Source organism: Etheostoma spectabile, chromosome 7 (assembly GCF_008692095.1).
Source record: "Etheostoma spectabile isolate EspeVRDwgs_2016 chromosome 7, UIUC_Espe_1.0, whole genome shotgun sequence".
Classification (NCBI taxonomy): Eukaryota; Metazoa; Chordata; class Actinopteri; order Perciformes; family Percidae; genus Etheostoma; species Etheostoma spectabile.
The window spans coordinates 6579505-6596007 of NC_045739.1; the positions used below are offsets into that span (position 1 = coordinate 6579505).

General features: G+C 40.6%; 1 protein-coding gene across 3 annotated transcripts in view; it reads right to left on the reverse strand.

Moving 5' to 3' along the window:
* Window positions 1-16503, reverse strand: part of dnah12 (dynein, axonemal, heavy chain 12) — a 26870-nt gene that overhangs the window by 4781 nt on the left and 5586 nt on the right. For all 3 annotated transcript variants that reach the window (XM_032520938.1, XM_032520940.1, XM_032520939.1), the window contains 46 exons: window positions 16221-16458; window positions 15927-16112; window positions 15621-15821; window positions 15280-15474; window positions 15053-15174; window positions 14829-14964; window positions 13516-13662; window positions 13251-13370; window positions 12809-12965; window positions 12530-12702; window positions 12268-12420; window positions 11911-12150; window positions 11393-11638; window positions 11143-11262; window positions 10917-11026; window positions 10595-10778; window positions 10337-10477; window positions 10126-10209; window positions 9712-9900; window positions 9482-9601; window positions 9168-9356; window positions 8938-9089; window positions 8639-8777; window positions 8317-8483; window positions 7941-8196; window positions 7494-7790; window positions 6174-6352; window positions 5764-5956; window positions 5440-5601; window positions 5153-5347; window positions 4487-4620; window positions 4239-4401; window positions 4056-4136; window positions 3790-3966; window positions 3555-3686; window positions 3337-3426; window positions 3091-3231; window positions 2764-3005; window positions 2533-2680; window positions 2288-2433; window positions 1972-2186; window positions 1685-1877; window positions 1401-1593; window positions 1114-1286; window positions 520-660; window positions 227-385 (listed from right to left, as the gene is read on the reverse strand). In XM_032520938.1, coding sequence (XP_032376829.1) covers window positions 227-385; window positions 520-660; window positions 1114-1286; window positions 1401-1593; window positions 1685-1877; window positions 1972-2186; window positions 2288-2433; window positions 2533-2680; window positions 2764-3005; window positions 3091-3231; window positions 3337-3426; window positions 3555-3686; window positions 3790-3966; window positions 4056-4136; window positions 4239-4401; window positions 4487-4620; window positions 5153-5347; window positions 5440-5601; window positions 5764-5956; window positions 6174-6352; window positions 7494-7790; window positions 7941-8196; window positions 8317-8483; window positions 8639-8777; window positions 8938-9089; window positions 9168-9356; window positions 9482-9601; window positions 9712-9900; window positions 10126-10209; window positions 10337-10477; window positions 10595-10778; window positions 10917-11026; window positions 11143-11262; window positions 11393-11638; window positions 11911-12150; window positions 12268-12420; window positions 12530-12702; window positions 12809-12965; window positions 13251-13370; window positions 13516-13662; window positions 14829-14964; window positions 15053-15174; window positions 15280-15474; window positions 15621-15821; window positions 15927-16112; window positions 16221-16458 — 7719 coding nt within the window. The remainder of the gene's footprint in view (window positions 1-226; window positions 386-519; window positions 661-1113; window positions 1287-1400; window positions 1594-1684; window positions 1878-1971; window positions 2187-2287; window positions 2434-2532; window positions 2681-2763; window positions 3006-3090; window positions 3232-3336; window positions 3427-3554; window positions 3687-3789; window positions 3967-4055; window positions 4137-4238; window positions 4402-4486; window positions 4621-5152; window positions 5348-5439; window positions 5602-5763; window positions 5957-6173; window positions 6353-7493; window positions 7791-7940; window positions 8197-8316; window positions 8484-8638; window positions 8778-8937; window positions 9090-9167; window positions 9357-9481; window positions 9602-9711; window positions 9901-10125; window positions 10210-10336; window positions 10478-10594; window positions 10779-10916; window positions 11027-11142; window positions 11263-11392; window positions 11639-11910; window positions 12151-12267; window positions 12421-12529; window positions 12703-12808; window positions 12966-13250; window positions 13371-13515; window positions 13663-14828; window positions 14965-15052; window positions 15175-15279; window positions 15475-15620; window positions 15822-15926; window positions 16113-16220; window positions 16459-16503) is intronic.

Sequence of the window (16503 nt, forward strand, 5' to 3'; positions counted from 1 at the left end):
ATGCCTCCTGTATTTTAAGGAAGAACATTTATTTACAATACATTATTTATTCACATTTATTCAAGAAAATTGGTGTCCTTAAAGGGTTGGATTTTCCTAATATTTTTGAATTAAGGCATTAAAATCAATTTCCAAAAGATGTTTTTTATTCCTTTATTACTTTTGCATGGGTGTGTAAAATTTCTCAAGCCACTGTAGTTGACACATGTCAAGTGATGCGCCTTACTTTATTCCTTGTAAGCCATGCAGTTCACTGGCTCTGCAGATCTCATCCCAGCACTTGTCCTGTAGCCAGCTGGGGTCAGGGTTAGCACTGGTGTTCTGAAGGCCCACTCCTCCAGTCAGAAAGAACATGAAGTCAGAGTATTTAATATCCTCTTTAGCTCTGAGTGGAAATAGAAGAGAATAGCATCAAATTCACATAGTATATCTTCATCTGAGCATGTGGTTGAAAGCTGAAATCAAATTCTAACAATTTAATTAATTTGACCATCATCACCCACAAGCTTTAACACTTACAGGAGCAGATTGCAGCAAAGGAGGAAGGAAAAGAGGAGTTTGTCCTTTTCAAACAGAGAGCGGCAGACGTTACAGTACAAGTTATAGGTGAAGTGATCGATCAGGAATCGAAGCCTCCTCTCTAGGACCTTGGACTTATTACTGATGAATAAAAGACAAAACATACAAAGTTTCAGATAAACACAGACCAACTCTTTAAACATATATAAGCCTATGCTAAAAAAGTTATGACAGCTTTCACAGTGTCGCATTTGTCTTTCATGCATATTTTTTGTGTGTGCAGGGCACATCTGCAGCACCACAAATAAGTACTTTGGATTCCTCCCACTTGCAGCAGCTTCTGCGTGGTTTACTGATTGCACTTGGTTTATGTGAAAATGGTTAAAGTTAGAACACATTATCAGTTTAGCCTGGTGCAAGAACTGAGCCTGACATCCAAATAGAAACCAAGTGAGTTGTGGTAATAAGCTTCATCTTTGATAAATGTGTGAATCCTGTTAAATTTAACCTTGTGTTTATGTCAAAAAGTCTCAAAATGAAGTCTCAATGTATTACTTTTTTGGAACACTAATAAATACATTTTATGTGCATCACCTGTCTTGTATAGAGTTGATGTAGAGGTTGACAAACCAGCTGAGAGAGTACTGGTACATAGGGTCTATGTTGGCTAGATCAGCAATGCTGAAGAACAGGATGGAAGAATGCTTTGCAATGGCTCTGTAACCCTCTCTAGACTCTGCTATCTTAATTTCCGTCTTCTCTGCAATCTGGGAAATTTGTAAACAGCAAAAAGATAACCAATAATGAGACTGGTCATATTCAAAATACAGCTCTCATTTTCTAAACAGAATATTTAAGACTTAGCTGTGCAATGTCCACACCTGCTGTTTCTTGCTAATCTCATTGGACATGATCTTTGCGGAGTCTAGAATTTCAATGGCACTCTCATCCTCCAGGATATTTCCCTTAGAGGACTGCAGTGTCTCCAGGATTTTGTCCTCAATTTCTTTAAGTTGTCTCTTATTGGCAGCTGACTGCAAGATCAGTGCATTTCTCTCCTCTTCTAGTTCTGGCCTGTAGAGCAGATAAAGCAGAAACAATGTTCTAAAGAAGGGATGCAAAGTATTTAAGTTGTACAACAACATGCCCATTTTATGAGCGCTACCTCTCCTTGGCAACCACAATCCCCAGCAGCTGGTCCTCCAAGCCCTCTGGAGTGATCATGAAATTAAGCAGGGACACCTTGGTGGCCAGTTCCGGTAGGTAGTGCGGGTTCCTCAGCTTAGTGGTGATGTAGAAACAGAAATCGCAGGAATACTCAATCACACTCTCCCCCAGCCTGATGCAATCCACACCTCCTACAGTAAGTAAAACAAAACATTACTGAAGTTTGAATTTTCACATTATTAAATTCAAATTGCCCCCATGGCAGCCATCTCACATTCACAGCACCTTGTTTGAAAGTTTGTTTTAGCAGCAGTGGTTCCAGTGAGGGGTCCAGCTCCTCTCCAACATTTTCCAGCAGTAAGGGTGTTCCAAATTGAATACAGTTCTCCAAAGTTCTCATATAGTCCCCGTCTGTTAGCTTTATTACACTCAGGTTGTTGTCTTTCTCTGAATTCTTCACCCACTTATTGGCCTGACCCTGAGGGTCAATCATCAAGGGCCTATGAGAACACAAACATCAGGCATGAGACTGATTTTAGGCTGACACATTTTACAGCAAGAGATTTAACTTCAAAACAATTCTTTATCAATACAGACTCACCATCTACGTGAATTACTGACAATGACACCATTGTCGATGGAGAAAGAGTCACTGGGAAGGCCTGCAATGTTCCAAGCCCTGATCTTAATGGGATCTCCCAGGGTCTTACTGAGAGAGAAGTCATCTGCTGATGGAATGTTCTTAGACTAGAGATATAAAGATAGTTGAAAAGAACAATAATAAGCCATAAAATATTTCAAAGAAAGTAACTAAAAAAAGTCTGAATAAAGAACTGGGGTGGTTACTTGGCAGAGTTTGGTCCATGACTTGGTGCAGTCCTGTCTGAAGCCAGCAGTGAAGGCCCCGAGGTAGGCGATGACACCAGCAGAGATGAGAACATCTCCAGTCAGGTTGTCATACGTGTTCTGCAGGTCATCTGCTGCCTTAGACCATCTTAAGACAGAAATAAATTCAATCAATGACCCTTTTTTGCAATAAATAAAAAACATCAAAGTATTTTTTTGCTTCATGCTGACCTGGTCTTCTCTCCGCCCAGACCACCAATGAGCTTCTCCGCCCTCTCCAACTTCCTGGCACACAAATCCACCTGGATCTCCAGCTGAGCCTTCTCTTCTGTCTTCTCCTCAAAGGTTTTCTGAAGGGCAGCCAAGCGGTCCTCGACCTCCTTTAGCTCAGCTCGCTTCTGGTCCAGCAGCGCCATGGTAGCAGCCAGGGACTCCTGCGCCTCGGCCAGATTGGCCTTCTTAGGAGCCACGACCTAAGACCAAAGAGAGTGGTTGAGCTTTGAGAATAAGTGGACAAATCAAGAGAAAAAAGTCAATGCAAAGCCAGAAACACTGCACCTTTGCCACCCTGTCATACACCTCCATCGCTTTGATCCACTTGCACAGGCCCTCTGCTGCAGAGGAGGCCTTTGCCACTATACTGGGGTCAAAGTCAGGATTAGTCATGTACTCGCTACGGATTTTTTGCATCACAGGGATCTGCAAAGGAGGAGTAGAGGAGTTAGTCAGATCAAAATACAAGTGTCTTTTTTTTAAATAATAATAATAATAATAAATTAAGAATGCAGCTTTTCTGACACTCACAGGAATATTGTCCTTGTCATACTCTCTAAGATCTCGTAAAAAATTCATGTCACCCAGTAGCTTTTTGCTTGGACCCCAGTAGTCTAAAACCTAGACAATAAAAAAAAAATGTTAATCAATATTACTATATTATTTCTACTACTACTATAAGTAAATGTTTGAAATGTTTGAAGACAATCATGATTTCTTCATGAGATATTTTTTTTCCTCACTCTAACCTTTTTCCCAGTACCCGCTGGGTCAGCTATCTTATCTGGCTTTATATCCTTCATGACACACACAGCTGACATCACCAGCTTCACCCCCGAAGGAGGATTTTTCATCGACTTCACAATTGTGACATCAGAGGGCTGAAATGAAACAGGCAGCTCAACTTACTCATATGTTCAAAACTGCAATGGTCTAAGTGGCTAAACTTGGTCCAATGAAGCAGTGCAGTTGAAGGGTGCTCACCTTTAAAGTGTCCAAGGCTGAGAGAGCAGCCTCCAAGGCAGGGATGGCCTCAGCCAAGTCACTCTCACACTCGTTCTTCAGAGCCTGAGCAGCATCAGCTTTAATAGTTGCTGCCTCCTCATCAACCCGCACAATTTTACTTTTGGCTTCCACTTCTACAGACTCTACTTCGATCACCTGAAAGTCATCACATTAAGCAATGACATTCAGTAATACTGGTATGTATGCTCCAGGCCGATGCTGAAGAAGATGTAAAACCTATTCACCTTCATCATTTTATTGTTGTCTATCTTTGCCTGTTTTAGTTTGGGCTGCAGGTCTACAAGTTCCTTCTTCATCTCACCAACCTGCAGAGAAACATTGTTAAAATAATCTAAAAACATTTTGGAATAAAACAAAGTAGACACACACAAAAACACAAAAGTGATAAAGAATGGTGTTGCATATACCTGAGATTCAGCAAAGGCTAGTTTATCCAGACCATCGGTATACCTCTGTTTTGCTTTCATGACCGTGTCTCTTTTCTGAGTGAGCAGCAGACGAAAAGCTGCAATCAGCTCCAGGTAGGATGTGGGTGTCACATAATTATGGCGACCTAGTTCAGAGAGGAATCTGTAATGAAAACAAAAGTGTATTTAAGGACGTATGTACTTTACCTTTGAATATTCAAGTTAAAAGTAACTTAAAAGTATCGTACTTCTGTGAGAGCTGTTTGGCTGACGTATGGAACGTTTTGCAGATGGGTATAACCATCTGCCTCTCATTTTCACTCATCTCTAGTGACTCCAGGAAGGAGTTGGCTACTCGCTCAAGAGCCTCCTCTGGCCATGGCTGTCAGGGCAGAGAGAAGAAAGCACAGTGAGGATAGGAACAAAGACAAGAGCACGCAAAGACAGACTGCTGACACTGTTGAGTGTCTATTGGCTAACAGGTCTCCTTTTTCTGTCTTTTGATGACTAACTAACTGTCTGATTGACTGACACATACACATACATACAGTATACATACAGTACTGGCTATTTAGCCCCGCCTGCTCCGAGACCAGAGGGCTGCATTCCTTCGACCGTGCACCAGGATGATTCCTCACTGTTTAATTTATTCCCTTGTTGACTACTGACAACATGCACTTCACATTCTCCACTCATCCATACACCCTCATTCATCACTGATACTGACAATCACACCTCATCTTTCTCTTGTTTGCAGTATTATTTAAAAAATGTCACTTATCATTGATACATTGCTGTGCATCTCCCTCTTTTGTTGTGGCCTGTGAGCTGGTTGTAACACAATGCAGTATATTTGACTAAAGACAAAATACAAAGTGCAACCAATCATTTCACTCCTAATGCCTATACAGTACCTGAAACCAGTCAATGGTGCAACAGTTGATAAGAGAGGGAAATTGGCGCAGACGATTTCGGAAGGCATCTCCAATAGGACTGAAGGCCACAACAACGTGCAGGTTCTCTTTACAGCGTGCCACAAAGAAGGCGAACAGAGTCAAAGGACTCAACTCCAAATTCTTGTTACCAGCCTGGGCAATGGGACGTACTGTCTGGAGGAAGAGAGATGAAGTAAGAGTGACATTAGACATAAGGTCTTTAATATTGACCCATAAAGGTACACATAGAGTTTATGACAGCCTACCTCCAGGATCTCCTGCTTCTCGTCTATGGCAAACAGATTGGGCACCTCCCCTGTGTTAAGGACGCTGTCCACGTCTTCTAGAAAAGCCTCGTCTTTGATCTGACTGTCAGTAAGCAAGAAGACCGTCTTCTGACCTTTCACCCCCGCATTTTTCAACAGCATCTAAAGTATAATATACAGTATAATACAAAGCAGGGAAACAGGGTATTGGTAAAATCTCCCCCCACCAAAATGCAAAAGAACCCTAAGCAGAGATCAAAAAGGTATGAAAACTAAAATTAGAAGTAAAGGACACAGAGGTCTGTCCCAAACCATAAAGCTGACCTTAAGGTCATCTCTCCACTCAGTGATGCCATAGCTCTTAGATATCTCAGGCTGGAACATGGTCATGTGGGCCATAGATGTGGCCAGACGGGTGATGGACTGGCGTCCACTGCCTCCCACTCCCACTAGTAGAGCATTTCCTCCTGGCTGCTTTAACACTCGACTGATTCGGGACAGGTGCTCCAGGACATAGCTACATAATGCAGATTTTTTTTTCTCAGTTAATCAAGTTTCCATGCAAATAATCAGAGTTATAAAAACTACATTTCATTACCTTACTGCATAAAAGGTCAAGTCATTTGATCGTATGTTTAGTCAGAAAATTGTATCTTATATTTCTTTTATAATGAGATTTGAAGATATTCTAAATAGAATAAGACAAATATTTTGGTAATACCAAAGCTGTTTACCGGAAGATGACAAGGTTCATGCGGTTCTTGTGCATCTGGTTGTATTCATTAAGACATGACTCAACCACTTCAGAAAAGGTTTCCATTGAGGGCACCTCAGTGTACAAGCGCTCATCATCCTCCAGATCAGGGTTCATGTAGTCACCAAACAGAAGATTCCTCATGTCTTCCTCAACCAGCTGAGAAACCAAGAAAATGTTTGCCACAAATTAGAACACACAAATTTTACTCTTAGTTTCATATGCACTTTGTATTAGTAAAGCACTAGTCTACTGTACATCCTCAATGTTCCACTTCCTGGATTGCTCTGTTGCTCTGTTGCTCCTGGAAATTCCACCGGATGTCACTCTTTTCGGCTGGATGTCCGTTACCTTCTTTGTGTTGTAATTTTAAACTATGATAGACTCATGAGGATCTCATGCAGGGTAAATCCAAACAGACAGCTAGGCTATCTGTCCACTCTTTTTTTCTGAGTTTTCTGTTGCACGACTAAAACAACCTTTGAACGTACACATGTTCCACTAAAACAAGTTCCTTCCTGAGGCTATTTTGCAGCGGCACCGTGGCTTTCTCCGGGGCTTATCCCCGCCATGACGATTGTGATGTGTTTAAAGAAATGCAAATAAAACAGAGAACGTTTTTCTCTCATCCAAGAATGCTGTGTGGACTAGAATGCTCCCCCCACAGCGCTGTGGAGGGAGGTCTGGCAAAGCGAGACTAATAAAGTACAAATGCAGTTATGATTGTTTCATATCCGATAATGCTACTATCCAAAACAAAATATAATCTTATTTAGATCCTGGGCATCAAAGAGTGAAAACAGGCCAAAGCAGCTCCTCTACTTGTCTGTTTTGCCTAACTCACTAATATGATGCACATGATACCACGGCAGTAGTGGAAGAAGTATTCAGAGAAGTATTCAAGTAAGAGTACCAATACTACACTGTAAAAATACTGTTACAGTAAAAGTTCTGCATTGATTATTTTACTAAAGTAAAGGTATATAAGTACCATCAGGAATAAAAAAGTAAAAGTATTAAAAGTAAAAGTACTCAATGCTGAAAAATCCTCACATTTGAGAAATGATCCAAACTGATCCAAAATTCTGTCAGTTAACTAAATAACTAATCAGCTTAAATTTCAGCTGTACCTGTAGACCTGTGTGTCTGTGTGTGTGTGTGTGTATATATACATATATATATATATATATATATGTATATATTATAGACTCAAGTAAAGTACAAGTATCTTAAATTTGTACTTTAGTACAGTACTAGAGTAAATTTCACTGCAGCAAATATAACTGACTCTATAACTTACCCTCCTGCCTTGTTTCAGGTGATCAAACACTTGATCAAAGGACTCGTTGAAGTGATCTTTGAGGATGCTGTTCATCAGCTGGTAGAGCCATGCTCGATCTTTGTCATCCACCAGACGGTCATAGTAGACGCGGAAGACCTCATGGACAAACAAGCGCATCATAGTGCGTTTGTTCTCCAGAGAGTCCTTCTTCAGCAGCAGGCAGCCTTGAATAACACGAGAGAAGTCCCGCAGGTTAAAGGTGTAGTGAGACTTGGCTGGAGTTGGAAGAAGGTTCTCCATGGCTTTCTTATACACCTTTGTGAATCAAATGCAAACAAGGAAAGTATTAAAGCATTGAATAAAACAAGATATTGTTGATAAGAGCCTTTTACACATGAGCAACATACTTAAGTATCTAATTGAACGGTTCATGTGATATCATTGTGTGCTTTTGGGGGGACTCACTTCCATTGTAGCTGTGACTATTTGGTTGCCAACAGTGAAATATTCAGGTGGAAATGCATTGTTTTTTAGATAAAAGGCCACCAGGCTGGAGAAGATGCGAACCATAGTGTCATCACTGAATGCATTGATGCTAAAAATGTTGAAGTGCCGCAGGAAGCGGGATGTCACAGCATTCCTCCCACCACCAGGAGGACCCATAGCTGAGACGAGCTGGAGGTCAACAAGAGAGATCTTGGAAGTATCCTTCAGGTCATACCTGCCAGAGCATAACAGTTTACTCGAAAATGCTTATGCTTCTCAAATGCAGTAAATTTTGTCCTTTATTATCATTCTTCTTTTGATATGAAATTGGCATCTAATAGTGGATGGTTCATACCAGTTTCCATGGTCTATATACTGTCGAAGAAGCTCCACAGGAGGCTGTGCTCCAAACTGCTCCAGTGCAGGCATGTTTACGTCATCTACAAAGATGACACACTTCTTTCCCATTGGGGGCCCAAACACTCCCTTTCTTCTCTTATCTAACCTGGACATGATGATATTCTAGAAGATGCAATAAACAGTCAATTAATTAATTAAGAATGAAACATTTACCATTTTTCTGGTTTGTTTAAGTGTTTACTTCTAATAAAATGTTTTCTAGTAATCCCAAAAATACTGCAAGGACATTCGTTTATATTTGTTTCCTAACTGTTTACCTGAGTTTGGTTGGCGCTTGTGCGAGCTGAAAAATTGATAAAGAAGGGTAGATAGCTGTCTTTGTCCAGATTGTTCATCAACTGCTCCTTCACATACACTGACTTCCCAGTGCCAGTAGGACCAACAAACAGGACAGGCCTAAGCAGAGAAACAGAGGTAAGGTGTTGTAAAAATAAATCATTTTGTCAAATTCAATGTAAATAAATCCAGGGTGAAATAAAACGAGAAATTCTCTAAGAATCCAGTATATAGTATATAGCACATGTAAAAGTCAAACAGAAATACTGAGAATACTAACACTCCGTATCTGATGCAGAGGTCCATGAGGTAGGTATAGCGAACTGTATCTATGGTGGGAACAATGATCTCTTGCACTTTGGTGTTTTTGTCCCCCAGATTTACATTCTTGATGGTATCGTTCCAGTGAACCCAGCGGCCTTTTCCTTTAAACTTTTCAAGAGATGACAGTATGATTTACTGATTTAAAGAAAACATACTGTATAACACCTGTGAGTAATTACACAATACCTCATAGAAATAGTCATACACCAGCCCTTTATCATCCATTGGACACTCCCATTTGGCCACAATGGCAGGGATAGGATGTCCTTCTGTCTTTCCTGACACAGTCATCCTAAAGAAGTCACTAAACTTCTCTCTGCTGTCTGCATTACAGCTACCACCTACAGACCACACCAGGGAGAAGGCAAAAGATGCCTGCAGTCATAAAGGAAGAAAAGGGCAGGTGTTAATCAAATATATAATTTAAGTGACATGGAAATACAAATACAAAAACACTGAAAACAGATGTGCAAATGTTTGCAAGAGGCAGTTCTTTTTACCATGATCCAGGTGCGAATATTTTTATCCCCAGGACTCATTTTTACAGGTTCAGTGAGCAGCATCTCAAACAGTCGACACAAGGACACCACTGTGTTACTGTTGCTAGTGGAAACAACTTCCTGTAAGCAAAACCATAATGCAGCATGACAAAACGTCTGTGTAAACATACACTTATAAATGTTGTACAGATATTTGTGTCTGGGTTGTTCTGAGGCCTGGGGCCACATACTCTGCAGTGTTTACGCAGCATCCTGAAGGCAGGCGGCAGGAGCCAGTTGAAGAGCTCCAACAGCAGGGAGCGATTGTCTGCGCTCTGCAGGGCATCAGGAAGAGTGTTCATCCAGGAGAGCACTAAGGGCTTCCAGCCCAACTGAGATGGTTCCATGTAGATCATGCCACATCGACTGACTGTGGCAGGCTGCAGTGAAAGAAAACAACCAAAACTACAAAAGACCTTTTCATAACATCTGATTACATTCTGTCAATCAAACTCGGTGCAATGTTCATTCCCATTGGTTCAACATCTTAACAAGCACGTTGGCAAATTATTAAAGTTTCATTATTGCATAATGGTGACTAGCAATTGTTCAATTTTAAGACAGAATAAGCAAATGATCCATTCAAGTCCAAACATCTAACTCACCGAGGCCTGCGATAGATCCATTGCTTCAAAAATCAGACTCATCTGATTGGACATCTGGATGATCTCACCACTCATAAGGCATAACTGTGGAAGAAGAGAAAAGAAAAAAAAATCGTACTCAAGTACAGTATGTGAAAAATAAATACAAACGTATTGTCACGTCACATAATGTCAAACATATATATTTTTTTTTACTGTGTATTATATGTACCTTTTTGTTGTCATCCAGCACAGTGTTCATGCTCTCAATCCACAGTGTGTCTATGGGTCCATCAAACACCACCCATTTACGGTCTGGGGTGTCGGTCGATGCATAGTCACGAAATGTGTTTGCCACAATCCCATCTGTCCACTAATAATGAGGAAAAGATAAAAAAGACTAAGAGAAAGAAAGGGCCACCTGTTGTCCTTGATCTACACCAGTATTGTAAGTACACAGATCTAGAGGCTCCAGAGCACCGAGATCTACCTCATGGGAAACTAGGTCAAATTGTCCAAAGAGCTGTCCCATGGTGATGGACTTTGGGTTCAATGTCATGTAGATGATCTTCTCCTCCTCACCGTACCCTTTCTCATTCATGAGAGTCAGTGTGTCAGCCAGAACATGTAGCACTTTAGTCTTCCCGGCAAAAGACTCTCCCACTAGCATGAACCTGACACACAAAAAAATCTTCATGCAATATCAAATATTCCCTTTAGTCCATGCCCCAGTTGCATGGAATATGTATAACTGGAAACATCTTCAACAGGTTATTATAATATAATAACAGTGAAATTGAAAAACAACATACCCATGCCTGACTATCATCATCTCATATGTCTGGATCATCTTCTGTAAGAAGACCTGGGTTGGCTGTACATTTTGATTTTTACAGCATTCTTCAGCAGCTTCCAGAAACAGCTGCAAAGGAAGGATAAGAAAAAAACACTGATTATAATATACATGACTATTAATAAATACACGGGAATGGTTCAATTTAGGACAAAAGAATAAGCAATTGCTTCAATATATCTGACCTTATAGTCAGGCTCAGGAAGGGAGATGCCTGGGAACAAATCACTGGTGATTCCATTGAACAACGGAATATCATGGGCGAGAAACTTGGGCTCATTGACATCCTTTATGGACCTCAGGAGCTGGATGTTACAACATGTAGAGAAAAAAAAAGATCAAAAACTGCAAACCAATTGACAAACTAGAAAAGTTCACAAATGGGGCATACAGTATGTACTAAATTAGCAAATGCATTGATTTCAGCACAAATACCAGTATGTCTTCATTCTCATTAGGATACTTGAGCTTGAGGTTTCCTGCAGCCACAAGTACAGCTTTGACGGCCCTCATGCCATAATCATAATGGAACTGGGAGGAGAGCTGCTCGGAGCATAGCCTGTAGGTCATCACAATCTTTACTGACAATGGTTTGGCATTGAGGAAGCCATATGAATAAAGAGAGATCTCTGCTATCAGTGCATAGTTGGGCACCATCATGGCCACTGTTCGGAACAACACCTACACAGAGAAATGAAGAAAATAAATTGGGTAACGTGTGACTGGCAATGTTGGAAAGTTGCACACTGTTTTCAATCATGTCACACAATACTGAAGGAGTGTACAATTACCATTGATTCATTACAGTGTACAATTTGATAAAGAGCTGGGGTCAAATAACGTAGATTAATATAATCAATAATGCAGAGTAGAAGTAGTGCAGACAATCTTTTTTGGAACTGACAGTGCCAACCCACAATTCTTGATAAAATATTTATTCTCTGTTTAAAGACCTTGAGGTTGTCTGGGAGTTCTGAGCGTCCTGCATAGCCAGGGTTCATTGTAATGGACACAAAGCAGTTGGGATTAAGTTTGAGCATGGTCCCTTCAAAGTCAAAGTACTCCAACTTCAGCTCGACAGCCCTCTGGATGCAGAGAACCTGTTGGGCCACTACAGACAGCACCTCCAGCTCAATACGGTTGAACTCATCAAAGCATGCCCACGCACCAGATGAAGCCAGACCTTTAAAAAACTATGAGAAATTGCACCAAAAGACAAAAGAGAGGGTAAAAAAAAATTTTTTTTTTTTGCATTATATATTTGCCATTGGAATTAAGAATATAAATCCAAAAATCCCTGCTGGTATTACTTTGCCCATAGCGAGGTAATCCAGTCCGTCAGAACAGTTGAAGACCACACACTGCACAGCTAGAGCTTTGGCTAGATCTTTGGTGGTTTCTGTCTTTCCTGTTCCAGCTGGACCCTCAGGCGCACCACCCAAATTTAGGTAGAATGCCCCGATCTAAAATGGAGGGAGAGCTTTGAAAATTAATTGTAAAATGTCTGATCACTCAGCATTATTCCAATAAAAAGTATTCATGTTTAAGTAGGCTATTTGTCAGATATTTTACCAGTGTTCTGTAGCATCTGTCAGTCAGTGGAGTGATGACCAGACGTGGTGAGTTCCCCAGGTACTCATAGGCATACTTAACATCACAGTTGATTATGCGAACACGAACATTGTCATTGCTCCAGTAGTAACGAAGTTGGGCTAGCCATTGAAAGTCTGTTTCATTGGATACGCCTGTTAAAAACAAGCATTTACTGTTTTGTTTTTCAAGTATGTTATTTCTAAATTGGGGTAAAGCTCTGTTCCAGTACACTCCAGTACATTCTTTGCCATGACCTACTTTTTTCAATAAGCTCCATGACCACATCCCTGGCATGGACATCGATAGTGACCAGAGCTCCCAGAGTGGTCCGTGTTTGTTTGGGCAGTTTCCCTCTTACCAGCTCCACAATGTCATTCAGCTGATTCTGAAGTTGCTGATAGTAGTTTTTTAAACCCTGCACCGAACAAAAGACCAATTATTATTTTAGTTGTTTTTTTCCCGAAGGTTGCTGTTATGGTGTCATGCTCGTCAAAAGAAAATTTCAGGTTAATTGGTTAGACGTGAGACACATCACTGTTTTGTACCTCTACACTATTATTAGACTGGATTGGTTTTTAACTAGGAAACTCCACAACTTAGTCTTGTCATATATAGAAACACAAATCACCATTTTCATTAGTTAAGGTACAATTAGTAGTATTTCAAAAATATTTTCTGAGAAAAGAGTGTGGAAACCTACATCAGCTCCAGCTCTGATAGCTTCATGAACCTCCAAGGTCCAAAAAATCTGTGAGGTGCAGAGCACCACCTGCCCAGGCCACTCCTTGACCCACTGTCTCCGTGCAGTCTCAGCGTAGGCCTGTCAGTACAACCACACTCACATTTATGCTCAACCATAAGGGGAACTTCAGAAGAAAATATGATCCATACACAACATGATGGTATTAGAGTTAACAAATCACAGTACAGTGTATTATTTTAAGGTATATGAACAGTGATCTCACCAATCTGGACCTGGCTACTACATCTCTGACACTGCGAATCATCCCATCCTCCACCTGCACCAGCCACTTCTCCACTGCTCCCTTGGCTTCAGACGTGGAGATGAGCTGGATTAGCTGAACACGCTCCTCCTCACTACTATACATGGCCTAGGCGAGAACAAAATGCTATTTAAAGTGACTGTATGTAACTTTTAAATGTTTCTGAAACTGTGTAATGTTACATCTGATGATCATAAATGACCTGTAACAGCAAACGAGACTAACAATGAAATTAACAGTATTTTTATATTTAGTTAGTTTTAGTTTTTATTACTGCCTTTGCCCGGGTCCGATTTTTCCCGCAAAGTAACAAAATGAACAGCAGATAGACAGCGCTACAGAGAAGACATTCTGAAGGGTCCCAGATTTAGGCTGAACACCGAAAAACTGTGTAAGTGAGTATGCAGGTAAAAGGTAGAGGGAGATACCTAATTGTATTTTTATTTGATTTTAGATGTTATCTGTTGTAGTTCTGGCTGATCGTGGGGCAGGACCATCACAAAAAAAAAAGAAGGAAATTAAAACAAAGAACAACTCAAAGCTAAAAGAGAAATACGACTGGCGAAACTGAGTCAATCTTGGTCTGGCTTTAAACACATGGAGACAATTACGTGGTTGTAAATGATTCAGAGACATCCCAGAATTGGCCCTCAGGTATGTAATATATCTATTTCATTCATAAAATAACTGTAGATTAAGCAATGTGATTGTGAGTCAGTGGCCAACATTAAATTACGTCCCCCTTCCATTTAGCGTGGACATTTTATCCCTTATAGTCCATGTTTGTGGTCTACTATTTTCTTTTCACTTAACCCCCTCCACCTGTGTAAAGCGTCCTTGGGTTTCATAAAATGTGCTAAATAAATCTAAGTTATTATTATGTTGGTTGCTACAACTAACTCTTAATGCTTTGGCTTATGACGGAGTGACAGTGACAATGTTAACAGGTCTAGCTAACGATAAATCCAAGTAGGAAGTTACCCTTGAAATGCAACAATGCATCTATAATGTACTCTTATTGTAAATTAATTATTATCTGTCTGAGCAAAACATTCATCGCAACTACTGTATATGACCTCCCTGTAACGCTAACTCCTAGACCTTTACGACAGCAAGTGTGTTAAAAACACTACAGCTTTTGTCCAAACGGGCCTCTGAAATCAAAACAAACTGAAAGTTACATATAGTAATATTAATGAAAGTTAATCAACTATGGTGTCATGATGTAACATGACAGGACATGACATGATGTATAACATATGTGACTGCCTTGCCTGGATATCCAGATTGGGTAGAAAGTCCAGTTTGGAAATACCCTCAAAGCACTTCTTCAGATGGGGCTGCACTCGCAGTGGGTCCTTGGTCTCAGACAGAATCTCCAGCATTTCATCATTGGACAAGAAGAAGAACCTGGAGGCAGCATTGGTAGTCAGTTCCAAAATCTTAGATAACAACAAAGAATTGGACAAAAGAAACACTGCAAAATCTTTTTGATTACCGTGGAAAAAACAGACGCTTCTTCTCCAAATAGGCATTCAGTCCTTTCATGATGCTTTCCAGGAGGATGTTAGAATCTTGCAGTTTTTCTAGCAAACCAGGCAGCGAGGTTGCTTGCAGAATCTACGATTGTAAATCATCAGTAAACACAAACAGTTCATCTTTCGGATTTTTTTTTTTTCCTTTTTCAGAATAATGTGTCCACCATGAACATTTTTAAACAACTACCTTAGGGTCCTTAACGCAGTGCCTCATGATCTCTTTCCAGTTTTTGTCAACAGTTTGGAAAAGTCGTCCCTCTTCCGGAATCTGCTGCATGATGTCCTGAGAAGAGAAGATGGGCTCCAGATAAAGCCACTGGGCCTGCACCTTCAGCCATTCATCTATTGTTTCCTGGATACGAAGCAGACGCTCCTCCCAAACCTGAGGTCACAGAACAGACAGTTAAATCTATGCAGGATTTGGTAAAGGTAAAGTTAAAATTACTCCCATGTGGTAAAACCCCCATGCAAATTGAGCATTTAGTCATTACCATTAGATGAATAAACTTGATAAAACTTGAAGCTAACCTTGATCTCCTTTTCAAAAGGTTTGATGAACGGTGAGCCCCTCATTGTCTGAGTCTTCACAATCTGGTCATCTAACATCGTCTGAATCTCATCCAAGGTGGTTAGAATGGACACTCCGGTCTCCCTGTAAGGTTGATGGTGGAAAGAAATACCATCCCAAATATGCATCATGGTTTGCATAGCCTTCTCCAGGGAAAACTCCTGTAGAAACACATAGTGGAGGTATACAGCATTCAGCGTATCAGTTTGGTGTTAAGGTTTTATCAAACGCTGTAGAAGCAAACAAAAGATTTCAGGAGTTCTCACTTTACTAGCAGCAGCACTCAGAGACTCAAACTGTTCCAGGTACGGAGCCAGGTTTAGCTTGAGAACTTTGCGTAGTGTAGTACCAGAGTCAGGAGTGAGGTCATACCCCACAATATCTGACATCTGGTCCCAGTGGCGAGCTCTAATGCCTGGATTACACAAGATGGACACAACAGGAATATGATCCTGTTGACACAAACACATTCCACGTTTGGTTTAGCATTAACAATCAAGACTTCATTTGCTATATGATTTCATTAATAACTCCTTTGAAATGACAGTTACATACAATACCTTAAACTCCTTGATCTGCTCCATCACAGTGGAGCACAAAAGTACTGTGGGGCTTTCCAACTTTTTTGGATCATCCTCAGTAGGTTGTCTCCTCCCAGCATTCTTCTCCTTCTCTTGCACAGCCTTATTCTGCTTCTGTTGGAAAAACTTGAGCATCTTGAAGATCTCCCTAAAGAACTCATCCACTTTTACTTCCATGCTCTCCCCATCTAGGCCCTGGAAGGAACCATCCATCCACCTGTCCTCAAAGAAGATGATATAATAATAATAATAATAATAATAA